The 16240-nt window shown below is 38.2% G+C and overlaps 1 protein-coding gene across 1 annotated transcript; it reads right to left on the minus strand.

The window, feature by feature from the left end:
• Positions 1 to 9178: 9178 nt before the first annotated feature.
• Positions 9179 to 15627, minus strand: zgc:153372 (uncharacterized protein LOC767695 homolog). Its single transcript, XM_063017057.1, has 10 exons — positions 15428 to 15627; positions 14468 to 14595; positions 14237 to 14387; positions 13783 to 13919; positions 13553 to 13622; positions 13393 to 13474; positions 12624 to 12755; positions 11608 to 11750; positions 10834 to 10956; positions 9179 to 10192 (listed from the first exon to the last, which is right to left on the minus strand). The coding sequence occupies exons 1-10, from the start codon at positions 15593 to 15595 to the stop codon at positions 10073 to 10075; spliced, it is 1254 nt and encodes a 417-aa protein (XP_062873127.1). The 5' UTR covers positions 15596 to 15627; the 3' UTR covers positions 9179 to 10072.
• Between the last annotated feature and the right edge of the window lie 613 nt (positions 15628 to 16240).

Consider the following 16240-nt stretch of genomic DNA (forward strand, 5'->3'; position numbering starts at 1 on the left):
TGGGCCGATCGCCACCAGCCGTGTGCCAGAGCCGGACCCGGCTTCATCACTGAGGAGCTGTTCTGCTTCCCTGCTGTCTTCTCCAATGAGATTTCTTAAGCCCCGGCCACATGATACGGACCAAGAAAAAAAAAACAGAAAGGTAGTGAGTGAGGAGAAAAAAGATCCAGCTGGAGAGCTGAGCGTAGGGCTGCTGGCTGCGTCCACCTGAGATCTGGATTTCAGCTCCTCTGTTGTAGTGGTTTATGGAAGCAGCATAGCGGAAAGAGACAAAGAGGGGGGTGCGACGTGAGGAAAGTGTGCATAATCCCTGCCCTGCAGAAACTTACTCCCTTTTGAATAAAAGACGCAGCCCCTCAACCCAGCACTGGAATGCAAAGGCCAGACTCCCGGAGGCCCATTGAGGCAAGAACTGAGCAAATTTACTGTGAGCTAAGGCTTAGAGTCAGCAAGGGCATGTGTGTGTGTGTGTGTGTGTGTGTGTGCTTTCAAGCTACACCCAAAAGTATTCATTTCTCAACCCTCTTTTCACATATTGTCAAAGTGAAAAGTTTGCATACACCTGTAAAGAACACGAATCTCCTGACACTCTTTAGATTTCAGTTATTTCTGCAGTGGTTCTTTTTCTAAGACTGAATGATGGAAAGATTTACTTATTCTAAAATATGTTATTGTTTTCTGAAAATATGCTGCATCTATAACTGATGACGTATTACTGCTGTTATGAAAAGGGCTTGTGTGGCTGCCAATCATGATCCAGCAATGGATCTTTAAATTCAAATTTTCGACAACCCATGCAGACATAGTGAGTGTTCGAAAACCTAGTGAGCTCTCTACATAGACAGCATTTTACGTCATCCTATGCGCACTCCCGAGAAGGAGGCTGTTCGAAATCCTAGATGCCTTAATACGCTCACTAGTAAGGTATCTTAAAATTTCAACGCTATTTTGACTCAAGAACGAGGGAGCACCCGATGCTGTCTTAGCGGTGAAGGCAATCCCAGCATTCAATGCAACAAACATAAATAAATTATTATTGATTTTTAAAAATTTTTTAATTATTATTTTTAATTTTTTATGCATTTTCTCCCCTTTAGCGCATCCAATTGCCCAATTGTGTCTTGCTTCCTCTCCACCAATGCCGATCCCTGCTCTGATTGAGGAGAACCAAGCTAACCCACGCCCCTTCCGACACGTGGGCAGCAGCTGTATGCATCTTATCACCTACACTTTGATGAGTGCAGTGCAGCTCAGCGTTGTGTACGGAGAGACACACCCTGAGAGCACTCTTTTCTCATTTCTGTGCAGGCGCGATCAACCAGCCAGCAGAGGTCGTAATTGCACCAGTCATGGGAGAGAGACCCCATCCGGCTTAGTCCCGCCCAAATCTGAACAACAGGCCAATCGTTGTTCATGTGGCCACTCAGCCTTAGCCGGCAGGCAGAGCTGAGATTCGATACAATGTGGAATCATTATCATTTTGCCCGTTTGGCTTATTTGTAGTTAAAAAAGTTAAATCTGTGAGGTCTTCTCACAGATATTTATTTATTCATACATTGTCTGTTTTACCACTTCTTTATCCTGGTCAGGGTTGCGTTGGGTCTGATTCATTGGACAAAAGGCAGGAAACACCCCAGACGGGTTGCCAGTTCATCACAGGGCACACACACACAATCACATCTTCCATCTTTTTCTGTTGTTTCCTCGCTGTACTGATGTGTTTAACCACCTGCCCTCTTATGTTATTGCTCTCTTTCCAGTAATACATCGACTTGTTTCCAGACCTCTACTGTGAAACAAATTAGGTTTGATTAACTGTCATGTTAGTCCACCAACTCAGTGATGTGATGTGTTCATATTTACCCCCCTTTCTGATACATTTTACCAGTAAAAAGCAAATTGATTTATAAATTGGATACTATGTCTGATAACCAGATGATCAGACATAGTAACCAGTTCTTGGTATCTGTGATGTAAACCTGGACATTTGGGAAGTTGCACTTGCATCACACGGCTCTGCGCCAGACACAAGTAAGTCTTTTGGGTGTCATACAAGATGACACTCGTGGTCAAAGGTTACAGTGAACACAAGCCAAAGCTCCTTAAAGCATGTGGTAAACTTACATCCTTTCACAATCAGCTTTACATGAACTGAGCTGGAGAGTTCAAGGTCATGTGATGAAGATACGCTTCCTCAGATCATTCACATCTTATGGCAATCACAAGACATGAACATCCTTAAAGAAAATGTCTTAAATACAGTAATTGAAAAACGTGTTTGTTTTGCCAACTTTTGCTTTTGTTATTTATTGTAGTTTTAATTAATTTATTCATTTCAAATGTACACACACACACACACATTGTCTTTTTTTTTTTTTTTTTTTTACAAAAAGTGTGTATTTAAAAGCAGTTTTAAAAATAACTGATAGGAAAGAAATTGAAATCTGCATACTGTTCTTTCTCTCCAGATTTTAATGAACAGTTCCTTTATATCTAATAAACTTTATAGTAAGTACAACAGTAATTGTGGTGTGTGTAAGTACCATCCTAATTACATTAGAAAAACCTCTTATTAAAGTAAAATGAACAACTGAAAAATTTGCCTTGTTTTTATTAAACAAAGTTACTAATTTCAATAATTGTATACTAGTGGCGACCGTACTGAACAGCATGTATTTAGTGAAATCCTAAGCTAAAGCGCATTTCAGTCAGCAGGTGGTGGAGTCTAGTTATGCAGCAGCTGGTATAGCTTGAAATTTGAGCCCTGGACCACAGAAGCAAGCTGCCAATGCACCACTGCAATGTTTTGCACATCAAGTGTATAAGATATACAGTATAGATACAGTAGGACCAACAATTGCGCATGCTGCTACTTTCCATATTGGGCTGATGCTGGTTATTCATTGTACATATGTTGATTGCATGTTGAGTGTCCATACACTTCTGTCTACCATTGAAGCCACCTACAATATGCATGCAGTGATCAGTACTGGACATTATAGCAATGGAAAAAAGACAACTGTTTGGACAAATACTGTTTTCCTCAAAATCCTGTGGATGACTGGGCACAGGTGCATCAATTACCCACAGAAGAGTTGGCACCAGGATTCACCTCACAACCTACAGACGTATAGAGTTGGTGTACAATTCTATATACATCACAATATTATCTTAAAAAGTAAGGGGGGGGGGGGGGTTAAAGAAGAAGATGTACTGTACAATGAAATTCTTTCTTCGCATATTCCAGCTTGTTTGGACGCTGGGGTCAGAGCGCAGGGTCAGCCATCGTACGGCGCCCCTGGAGCAGACAGGGTTAAGGGCCTTGCTCAAGGACCCAACAGTGGCTGCATAGCAGAACCTGAATTTAAACCACCAATCTTCCGGTTGATAGCCCAAAGCTCTACCCACTACACTACCACTGTCTTTAATATTTCCCAATGCAACTGTATGTTTAGCAACAGTGCAAGAAAGGCTCTTAACCACCGTCCCACTGAACAACTTGGAGATTAATTGAAATATGGATGGTATGCCAGGCCAATTTATCCAACATGAGTAGCTAATATCACAGAATGCTTTTTGAATAAATGGACACCCAAAAAAAACCCTGACGCACTCTAATGTTGTGCGATTGCCTTTCCAGAGGAGGGAAACTTCTTAATAATACAAATTATTTCTGAATACAGTGCCCAACAAACTCATGGTCAGGTGTCCACATACTTTTGGCCTTTTAGTGTCATTTAGACACGCTTGCTGCAGGATGTCTAGACAGTTAGACACTAAAGGCTAACTCCAAATTTTAAGCCCATTATTAAAGAGTAGAGGTTGTATTAAAGAGCAGCCATGTTTAACCAACATGCTCTGCTAGGGCATCAGATATACAGATTTTACTTTTGTCAAAATGAGTTTAGTGTTTTGCTGTGTGTATAATTGTGTGTATAACAGTTTTTAACATTTAAATATAATGAATTTGCTTCAACAGATAGTCGAATAAACGAATAAATCAAATCACTTCCTCTGAAGCTAAAGACCATTGTGTGTTTTTCATCTTTCTCTTCCATCTTTTTTGGGTGACAGATCAAAGCGTCGGCTCTTTTTAAAATAACTCTGAATGAGCCTTTCGGTGAACAACACTGGGCAATTTGAATCACTTCCTTCATGGATCTGTTATTTGGAGTCTATTGTTACATGGCCTCAAAAAGAAAGGGCATTGTGATCCCACAAAGCTTTCCTTCCACAGCCACAGGCCTAATCTCCTCTCCTGATATGGTATTAATAACCTTTTAATTAAAGCTGTGAACGACACTGAACAAGGACTAAGCTGCTCCATGCTGGGAGGTATAAGATGAATCAATACGCACCATCGTGACCGGCCTGCTTCACCCAATAACACTGAAGAGAAAAGCATTGCGAGGGTTAAAATGTTTGCAGATCAAAGCAAAACATCAATGTGAGATGTTTTCTCTAAAGTGGACAGTAATGCAGTATATTACTTTATTACGTTTATTCATGCATGTTTTAAATAAATCATGAAAGCTTTACTTTTACTCAAGTAAAGATAAAAATGTTACATGCTTTCTGCTGTCAGTTTATTCTGTTCTGCTGGGCAAATGCACTGGGTTGGGGCTAATAAATCATGATGTTTAGGCTGTGTATTGTATATATGCATTTTAATGTAAGTTCATATTATAAAAATAATTCATTTAACTTATGTTTTAAATAATAGATTGTGCTTTTTATCAGCACCACTGCTTGTTTTTATATCTGGTCATGTGTACTTGAGTAGATTTTAAATGTAGTTTAACGCTGTAAAGTTTTTATTTGCATTGTCTAACACTACTTAAGTAGGTTTTTTAGTAGTTTAACAGTTGAATGAAGTTATTTTATTCATTAATTTTGTGGAATGCTACTTTAGTAGTGTATTCTTTGTTACCAGTATAATAACATACAATAAAAAAAATCAATAGCTTTGGGTATTGCTAAGATCCATTAGTGTTTCCATCATTTGTGAATATGGCAGAGATGCCCCCCCCCCCACTCCGTTTAAATTCGTGGCTATGGGATTCATTTTTATTCATTCAGTTATTGTGTGTAATCTTACAACCCCAAATCAGAAAAAGTTGGGACAGTATGGAAAATGCAAATAAAATAAAAATAGTGTTCCTTACATTTCCTTTGACTTTTATTTGATTGCAGACAGGATGAACCTGAGATATTTCATGTTTTTTCTGCTCAACTTAATTTCATTTGTTACTATATCTTCATTCCTGCATTTCAGGCCTGCAACACATTCCAAAAAAAGTTGGGATGGGGGCAATTTAGGGCTAGTAATGAGGTGAAAAAACTAAATAATAATGTGATTCTAAACAGGTGATGTTAACACGTGATTGTGTTGGTTAACATGTGATGGTTTGGTACAAACGCGCCATTCAGGAAAGGCTGAGTCTTTGATGAGCAAAGATGGCCAGAGGATCTCCAGTTTGTCAACAAATACATGGGAAAATGATTGAAATGTTTACAAACAATGAACCTCAAAGATAGATTGAAAGGTATTTACATATTTCTCCCTCTACAGTGCATAATATTATTAAACGATTCAAGGAATCGGGAGGAATTTCAGTGAGTAAAGGCCAAGGGTGCAAGCTTAAGCTTTTTCTGATTTGGGGTTGTATTTAAGTAGTATTTTGTGTACCATCTTTACCCCTACTTGATTTTTTGTGTTTATTTCATTATATATTTTAATATATATATATATATATATTTAATATAAATAATAATGTAAATATAACATTTTAATATATATATATCTTATATAAATGTAATATTTTAATACATAAAAAAGCTACTAAAAGGTTTTGGTCATGTCTGATGCTACTTAAGTAGTTTTTGTCCATTTGTAATGTTATTTTAGTAGTTTTTAATCATGAATAATGATACTTCAGATGTTTTTGGTTCTGTGTTATGCTAGTATTTTGATCACATCTTTGACTTGAGTTCTTTTACTTTGGTAAGACTTTTAATTACCTTACTCGCCTGTTGTAAATAATGCATTTTGACCTTTGTTATATTTTAGTTAATGCAGTTTAATTAAGTCCATTAATAACAGTGTAATGACTAAAAAAGATTCCACACCACATTATTTTGTGAATTTAAAGAGGAACAGGAAGCGAACAGTATGTGCGATGAAGTTGTGACTGAAAGAATCGAGTAAGACAAGCTGCTCGTCTGTGTCTGGCATGCAGGGGTTGTGAACTGGTCAGGAATCGCTTCAATCACCCCCCTGCTTGGATGAGAGAAAAGCTTTTGGTAACTGGGAGCGCTTCTGATCTTGTATGTTTAGTCAAGCAACTCACAGAGGAGATTCCTTGTTAGTGGAACAGGTTCGCGACTCAGTAGGGGTGGTGGAGCTCAGCGCAGGTCAAGAGCAAAAGTTCATTCTTCCTCTTTGCTGATTCCAGACTCCCTTTTTAACCTGGTGCCACTTCTGTAGCTCAGCGGTTATTAGACTATAAGCTTTCTATGCATTTAGGATTTCATTCACAATTTAAGTACATTTCAAATACACTAATGCTCATTTCTAAATTGATGCCTAAACCACATTCTTAAAAAGTTGGGACAGGGCTAAAAAATGATCCTGTCATACAAGAAGCATTATCCAGAGGTGCACTTGTTTACTGGGATGGGTCAAACTTCATTACTTTGTGAAAAACAGCATTAGCGACAGTTTTAAAACCGTGTTTTCTTGCGCACAATTAAAGTGAAATTTACCATGTACAGTCCATAACATTAATAAAAGAGTCATATAATCCTAATATACACTATATGGCCAAAATTATTTGGACACCTGACCAACATTCTACTTTCACGACTACAGCAATCTGCAACAAACATGTCTGGCCCATAAACGTTTAGTGTAAACACCAAATATCTTTGTACTGTTGATTTCATTTTTCTTACTGTCCCAACTTTTTTGGATTTGAGGTTGTAACTCACAAGTATAAATATGATTAAAGTATAAAGTAGGTAAAGTATAAAATGATATTTATGATGGTACGTGACCTCACAAATACTAGTGGACTAAATAAGCACACAGTTCCACAGTCACACTCCAAACTCCTGTAGAAAACCTTCTCACTAATAGTAGAGAATGTTTTAGTTGTTAAGGGAGTAGAAGAAGGGGGGCAACTCCATATTAATGCCCATGTTTTCGGAATTGGTCGTTCAGCAAGGACATGGTTCTGTGTCCTCATAATTCTGGCCATAGAGTGCACGTCCTCTACAAGCGTATGTAAACATTTGACTTCAGCTATATTTATGGCCTTTTTCAATAAATGTTGCTGTTTTATTACCAGTGTCTCCTGGTACTACATGCTTTCCAGCTCAGGATATTGACAGTGCATTAAGTGGCCGAGAGTAATGGGATGCGATTTGGGGGAGTTCCAGGGTGGAGCACTTTGAGAGGGGTGAATCGAGGACAATGCGAGCCATTCCACAGAGCTCTGTTTACATTTACGCCACACCTGCTTCCTTCACTGAGCACAGCATATCTTACACACACACACACATATATATACCCATTGACAGACACACACACACACACACACACACACACACACACCACTCCCTGTCTTGGCCCATTTGCGAGTGCAGGGATTTTTCTGCAAGTAAGCAATCTTTTGTATGGCTCATAAGACCCTATTTAACCTGGAACATTAAGCCATAAAGAAACTGCCATAGTAAATAAAACGCTGCACATATTTGATTCATTTGGCAGATCATGTAAAGTCCAATTTAAATTTTCCATTGCAAATGTGCATATTTAAAGCCTTCACTGTGACTAACATTAAAGCATAACATATATTGACTACAAAATGGAGCCATGTTACAGTATAGATAGAATTAAAGAAGTCAAATTTAGATCAAAGCTGTGATGTCATATAAAATTCATTCTTGCATCAAAAAAGATACACCGATTTCTTCTGAATTTCCCATTTAGTCAATAAATTCACGTTTTAGCCACAACAATTGCTAAAAGGTGTAACAAATCAGTTAATCAGTTAAAATTATATGCTTTTTAACCTTAACACAACATGAAAACATGATCAGGAAAGCTTAGTAAATTTTCATGTTTAAATGTATTTATTTTATTTGTCTTAAGTTTGCAAACTTTTGAGCATTTCAGTTAGTTATATCATACAGAACCATTTCAACTGGTTACAATAAGAGCTTGTGGCGGGTTTATATCTTCATTCACATACTGACAGAACCACTGGGCACAAAGCAGGAATACCAGAGACAGGGTGCCAATCCATGACTTTAGCCTTTCCCCCCTCAGACACAGCCAATCATGTCTAAGTAGACTCCCAGCCACCTGACAGCATTACTGAGATTTGAACCCGGATCCCAGCAGTGGTGGGCTAACGTAATAAACCACTGCACCACAAAGGTGCTATAAGAAATTGTGGTTCACAAAATTAGCTCTTTTTGTTTTAGACAAAACAAGCTCTATAAAGACATAAAGAAATGCTTAAAGAAACTCCAGTGTCCTGCACAGAGCTCTGACCTCAGCCCAACTGAACAGATTTGGAAAGAAATGGAACATCAGTTAAGGTTTTCTTGACCAACATCACTGCCCTGTCATATAAATGCTTTTTTTACTGAATGGGCACAAATTCCCACAGACAGATTTCATAGTATTGTGAGAAGTGTTCTCAGAAGAGCAGCTGTTGTTATAGCTGATAAGATCAGAGGTCACATATTTTTAATACCATTCGTTTTTTAAATGGAATGTCCAGCAAGCTCATGGTCAGGTGTCCTAATACTTTTGGACATATAATGCATCAATCACCGTACCAGTTTATAGAGTTAACACTAGATAATGTATTCAGTCATATGTTTTAGTTTGTGTAATATAATACTTCATGGGTGGAGGGGATTTTCTGCTCAGTTCTACAGGAAAGGAAATGATCAGCTTTCAGGCTCATATAAGAACCCAACCATAAAGATCTGGTGGTAAAATAAATCCTAAAAGTAAATCACTCTGAACTTGTATGATCCATTTGGCAGAATCACAAAGTAAAACTGTAAATTTTCCGTTGCAAATGCGTCTTTAAAACGCTTCAGTGCAGAACATCTAACCTAAGCAAAGCACATTATAAATCAACAATACCTGACAAAGAGCTGTGAGGCAATTTCCTGCTGTTTTTATTAAAAACATGTGTGACTGAACTAAATCCACAATGTACCCAAATGCAAATACTGCATGGACCAAGTCATTATCAATATAGCATGTTAATGTGTTACAGTTAAACAGGTCAGCTCTGAACTCAATATCAGAACATTACTGCCATCTAGGGACGATAAAATAACATCACCATTGTTACTATGTTAAGTATAGTAGAATGAGAAATTCTGCTTTATTGTTATTTTTGAGGGGAGGCAGGGTGGTGTAGTGGGTAGCACTGTCACCTAACAGCAAGTACGGTCTGGGTTCCTTTCCCTGGCTGGGCAGCCAGGACCCTTTTTGTTTGGAGTTTGCATGTTCTCCCTGCGACTCCCTGTGTGTGGATTTCCTCCAGGTGCTCTGGTTTTCTCCCACAAATAAAAAAAACATGCAGTCAGGTCAGTAGAAGCTACTAAAAAGTGAAAGTGTGTGTGTGTGTGTGTGTGTTTGCCCTGTGATAGACTGCCAACCTGCCCGCAGTGTTTTCAGCCTTTCGCCCAATAAATCTGACCCACCATGACCCAGACCAGGACAAAGTGGTGGTAAGACAAACAATAAATTAATGTTATTTTTGAGAAACCAGAACAGGAGTACTGCAGACATACATAAAATATTCCATTATTCAATGTTTCTCATATTTTTTCCCCAGACAACACAGTGGCACAGCTGGCAGATTGTAGGCTGTGTAGCAAAATGGGTCCTAAGTACCTGGGTTCAGTTCTTGCTGCAGGTGTAGGGTTTTTTAATGATTAGTTAAAAAGATTACTGTAATTAGTGAGATTTTAAAAGCAGCAAATAGTACAGCTGAAACACTTCATCCCACTTTGAGCTTGCATGGCGGGCTTTGCCACGTTACCCACAGCTTCCACTGGCTGGCTTGCTGCCACAGACGTCCGTGATGTTAGTCTTTGAGCACTGGTTTACTGATGAGCCCAGTTTGTCAGCCAAGCTAAAAGGGTTCAGATGGCAGTACTGAAAAACATGAAAACATGATCGTGAAAGTTTAGTAAAGGTTTTTATTTAACTATTTTACTTCATTTCTCTTGAGTTTACAAATGTTTGTGCATTTTAGTTAGTTATGTGATACAGAACCATTCAACTGGTTACAGTAAAAGCTTGTGGCAGGTTCATAATTTCATTCACATATCAGCAGGTCTGGTTTGAACTGTGGAACAATGGATGCAAGGCAGGAATACTTGACACCGAGAGTTAAGTCGGAACCACCAACCAAGCGCCTTCCACAAAAGGAATATAAGAAATCAAGGTCTATAAAGACATGAAGCTTGGTTGGAAACTCCAGTGGTCTGAACAAGGCACTGGCCTCAGCTCCACTGACCAGATTTGGAATGAACTGGAACATCAACTGAGGCACTTCTTACTGAACGGGCATAAATTCCCACTAACAAGTCTTGTGAGAAGTCCTCTCAGAAGACTGGTTGTTATGGCTGTTATAGCATAATGCCAATCAATGTTATCACCACCTGTTTTAGAAATGGGATGTCCAACAAGCTCATGGTCAGGTGTCCAAATACATTTGGCCATATAGTGTATGTTCGGTTCTGTTCTCACATATGTTTATGCACATGAATAGACAGATTAGCACTGTGTATTACATGCTGATTAGAGCTGAGGCTCAGATCTGGCTTGTCTGTTATCTGAATAGTGAAGTCTGGTGAAAAACGTGAGTACTGCAGGATAGCAGCCATCTCAGCATCCACCTCTACAGCCACATTTGTCTGAAAAAAAAAGAGACAATTCATTAAACCGTATCTGGTCCACATACTAGACTTGGCACAGTTTTTGTGCCGTATGTCTTTTCTGACCCTTTTATTCCTCAACCATCCTGTTTTTAATCTAGGCTTGGGATCAGCACTAAGAGTGCACTGACAAGGGCACCTCTTAATGGATAAGCTGTTTTTGTCAATTGTACTGACATGGATGTTTAAGGTGTTGTCTTTGGCTCTTTTTCTTTTTGTGCTGTTCCTTCAGCTTCACCATGATACGTAGCTAGAAGTTGTGTGAAGCCAATGACAAACATTTTTGACAAAACTGAGTGCAATTCTTACTGTATTTGCAGCAATACCATGTAGACCTTAATTTTATTTACTTTTATACACACATATTAAAATAGTGTCTAAATACTCGTTCCACATTGAGTTTTACTACAGTGATGTCCCAAGGTGTGAAACCTTGTGTTGAATTAATGCCCTGTGCATGGTGTATTCCTGTCAGAGCCACCTGTCAAAACCACTGTGACCCTTATCAGGATAAAGTGGTAACTAAAAATAAAAGTAAATAAATGATAACAGAGCTCTCATATATGATAACAGAGTAATAAAAGGAAAGCAAAAGAGCAATTAAAATAGCAAGAGCAGACTGTAGAATACCTTAAAGATGTTTGAAGCATCAAACTGGAAATATTCAGGGTAACCTGGCACAGTTCCATTGTATGTGACCAGTGCTGTGGTCTGGATGTCGTGCCTGGGCACTTTAAAGACACGGTAGGTCCCAGATGCATATTTAACATCACCTAAAAGAGATCATTAGAGGGTAAGCAAAAAAAAAAAGCAAATTCTAAAAGCAGTACAAAAGAGGGATACAACTTAGTTTGCAGAGGCATTAAGTTCCACATGGGGCATTTGGGTAATGCAGCGGTAATTTACTCTAATCACTGTGTTTGGGTCTTTTTCTTTATCTTCTTCTTTTAGCTGCTTCATTGATGAGTCGCCAAAGCAGATAATTTTGTCTCAATCTTGCCCTGTCCTGAACATCCTCCTCTGTTACACCAACCACCTTTCTGTTTTTATTTCGCTAAACTGACTTTGTCAACAAGTTGTTACAGGCAGCACATAGATCTGTATCTTATTATATACTACAGGCAGCACATCTCGATAGATCTGTATCTTATTATATACTACAGGCAGCACATCTCGATAGATCTGTATCTTATTATATACTACAGGCAGCACATCTCGATAGATCTGTATCTTATTATATACTACAGGCAGCACATCTCGATAGATCTGTATCTTATTATATACTACAGGCAGCACATCTCGATAGATCTGTATCTTATTATATACTACAGGCAGCACATCTCGATAGATCTGTATCTTATTATATACTACAGGCAGCACATCTTCATAGATCTGTATATTGACAAATTCAACTGACAGAGTGACCGACCCTGCAATTACAGGGGAATACACACGTTGCATAATATTGTGGCTTAAAAAAATAATTCTGATTTACACAATTATGTGGTTTATTTCAGTAATGTTAGTAAAATATTATTTTTGTTAGAACACAATAGCAAAGACACTTAAAAAGGAGGCAATAACTTTGTCACAGCACCATAAGATCAACATTACTGCTTATGTAGAAAATAATTATGCAACACTACCTGCTTTTCTTTGGAGCTCTGGATTGTGGACAACAATATGACTAGCTGCAACCAATTGAGGTGTGCAGAAGCCCAGTTCCTTCACCATAGAAATGAAATCATGCCAGTAGAGGGCGCCAGCCATTCCTTCACCTGCAAAAGAGGTATTCAGGTCAGTCATTATGCTGCAAAATGCTATAATAGCTTATATAGGATTGTTTAAACCTAAATAGTGATGAAACAAAAAATGTCTGATTTTCAACCATGAGCTTTTCCAAGCAGCTTAATGTGGATTTAAAATGAATCAAATTGGTGCTATTAAAGCAGAGCAGGCTATTAAAAAAATCCAGCATGAAATTTTTACTGAGCAAAAAATGAAAAGGGTTATCTGTGGCAGTAAAGGTAAGACCTAACATCTGCACTCATGAAGTGATGTGCATTATACACAATATGGCAGTTGCACAATCCTGATCTGCATGATCTAACAGTCATCAAATGAACCTTGTATCCCAGTACATAAGTCAACAACAGAAGTACTCAGAACAGACAAAGACATTTTGAAAAGGAAATGCTGTTGACTAATAAAGTTTTTAAAAAAAATCACAAGACATAAAAATATAAATTAAAGAATTCTTCTGGAGACCCAAACATGAAATAGAGAGCAGTAATGTAATTGTGCTTTAAACCCTGCTTTGAAACATGATGATGTTTGACAAATCCAGAATATTAAATGATGCATTATTATTGGTAATCTGTCCACATAATGAGAAGCAAGCATTTGAAAGCCTACCCCAAAGAACTGAATCCTCTTTGTAAAAGTCTGGAACAACCTTGCTTGCATACATGTCACTGAAATAAACTTCACCGCCTACCTGTATGTTAAAGAAAATCATATTATTATATTTCTATTACACACACCTTCAAACCACATTCTGTTCTCTATATCTTACCTTGAGCACTTTGTACGCTTCACTTAAAACAGCTCTCTTGTCTGTACACAGACATATGACACAGTTTGATCTAAACACAGATAGATTCAGTAAATTATACACTAGGTTTAGTTAGAGAAACTTAATGTAACAAATCTGATTACAAGTACTTGATAGCATGCCTATAGTACAAAACCTCAAAATAATAATCTAGACATGACATAAAACTGTCTGTAAAACAGGATACACACACGACTACATCCATAGAGTTGTCCTGTATCTCAGCATCACTGAGCTTCTCCATGTATCCATGTACAAACACGGTGTTAGGCCTGGCGTAACCAAAACACTCCTGGTGGTACTGGATATACTCTCTTGATGACTGGATCTGATGAAAGATGAAACCTCTGGTTATAAAATTTAAATGTGTCACTTCACTGTTACCAACCACTCCTAAAGTCCATGGCATAGTAAGCATACTGAAATATAATCAGGGTCTGGTCAGGGTAACGGTGAGTCCAGCACCACCCAGTAACGAACCAGGTGTGAGGCAAAACTACACCCTGGAAAAGAATACCAGTCCATTAAGAGCCAAGTCAACCAATTCAATTTTCATTTTAACTTTTCACAGGATTTTTAAATTGTGTGTCTACTGACAAACTCTTTGTTAACGTGTTGAAAATAATCAATAAAAATAAACTGTACCATCTTCTCGGCCATGTCAATGCCAGTGACATGCCCATCTTCTCCCACCAGTTTGCTAAGAACATAGCAGTCCCGACCTGATCCACTTCCAAGATCCAGAACCGAACAGCCTTTCAGCTTCTCTGGAGCCACCACACCACATCCAAAGAACCTGAACAATACAGGAACATACTCGGACCAATTCAGACGGGATAAATGTGTATAAGATGATCATAAAGTTATCTTGATTACCTTCTGCAGACCTCTGGATGGACTTGTTTGAGGGCTTCCTGTATGCTTTGGGAGAGTGGACGTGATAGAGCAGAGCAAGCAGCGTTGGTCTGCAAACTGTCTGAGGACTCTAGAGAAGTGTAATAATTCTACAAAAAACACACAGAAGAGATTAATGGTTGGCACAGCAGTCTAATACACTATTCTAATCATGACCCTTACGACCTGAGTGCTTAGTGCTCAACAGACAGAAATGGCTGTATCTGAGGGAGGGCAGTTTGGAGTGTGGTATGGAGAGAGGAGTGTGGTCCTCCATGCGTGTTGAGATCTTGCTGGCCAGTGTCGGAGGAGGCGTGTGCTGGCCTACTGTCCTCTTTTGCCAGAAGTGATGTGCAAACAGCAAAAAGTGTCAAATGGGCAGTGATAGCTCAGTGGTTAAGGTACTGAACCAGTAATCAAAAGGTTATTGGTTCAGGCCCCACTACTGCCAAGTTTCACTGTGTTCAGTTACAGTTGTAAGTCACTTTGCATAAAACTGTCTGAGTAATGATTTAAATGTGCACAAGAAAATACAGTAAGTGTGAGTAAATACAAATAAGATATAGGCAGACATTTTGTCAGTCTATTCAAACTTTTTTAAGCTCAACTATATTTGATTTAACCAATTTATTCTAATACATTAATTTCATTTGATGTGATTACACATTTTTGAAGCAAATCATATGTCCCCACAATATACCGATTTCTTCAAAAGCCATTTAGCATGTGAGTCCTTCATGTTTGTGTTTGTGAGCAGTGTGGATAGGGGTGAAGTGAAATGATCAAGGGTTCTTGTAACTGGAATGTAAACATTCCCATGATTTTTTTTCAGGATCAGTTTCATAATGCTTTACAGATATTTAATTCTTAGTAATATTAAGAACAACACAATGTAATTGTTCTATAAAGACATAAACTCAAGACTTCAACATTTTAACTCACCTTCACTTTCTCATGTACGGAAGACGCCATGTTCAAGCCGGTGCCTGACTGTGTAGAACAACTTTTTAACTGGAGGTTGTTTAATAATCGTGTTACTGTGTGTTTTAGGATAATCTGACTTGCTTTCCACACTGATTTACCGAAATACAATGAAGTGCTGCGCATCATGCAGGAGAATTTAGAATGGCAATACAAATGCGCACGATCCTACTGCAAAGCATGTAGCACACTTACCAGAAGAATAAATACGGTCGAATAAATACGGTAGTCTGCAACGTTGAACTGGATCCATACTGTAGTTTAATAATTAACGCTTTTTTTATGCGTGCTGTCTGCTACACGAGTAAATACGGTAGAAATTTTGCAACATTGAACTGAATCTACAGTTCAGTAATAAACGTTTGTTATGCACATAGTTCGCTACACGAATAAATACGGTAGGATGCAACCTTGAACTGAATCCATAGTTCAATAATAAACGCTTTTTATGCGTGTAGTCCGCTATAGGAATAAATACGGTAGCATGCAACATTGAACTGAATCTACAGTTCAGTAATAAACGCTTTTTTTGTATATAGTACGCTACACGAATAATTACGGTAGTGTGTAATCTTGAACTTGATCTATAATTTAAAAGTTAACGTTTTATGCATGTAGTCCGTTACACGAATAAACACTTTATTATGCAGTACTGAACTGGATCTATAGTTCAATAATAAAAAGCATTTTATTTATGCATGTAGTCCGTTACACGAATAAATACGGTAGGATGCAACCTTGAACTGAATCCATAGTTCAATAATAAACGCTTTT

The sequence above is a fragment of the Trichomycterus rosablanca genome, chromosome 20 (assembly GCF_030014385.1).
Source record: "Trichomycterus rosablanca isolate fTriRos1 chromosome 20, fTriRos1.hap1, whole genome shotgun sequence".
In the NCBI taxonomy this organism is placed as follows: domain Eukaryota; kingdom Metazoa; phylum Chordata; class Actinopteri; order Siluriformes; family Trichomycteridae; genus Trichomycterus; species Trichomycterus rosablanca.

Coding starts and splice junctions, on each gene's coding strand:
- zgc:153372 (XM_063017057.1), bottom strand. CDS start 15,595: ATGATGCGCAGCACTTCATTGTATTTCGGTAAATCAGTGTGGAAAGCA. Junction 14,596..15,427: donor CCGTACATGAGAAAGTGAAG/GTGAGTTAAAAT, acceptor TGTTTTTTGTAG/AATTATTACACTTCTCTAGA. Junction 13,475..13,552: donor AAGCGTACAAAGTGCTCAAG/GTAAGATATAGA, acceptor TTTAACATACAG/GTAGGCGGTGAAGTTTATTT.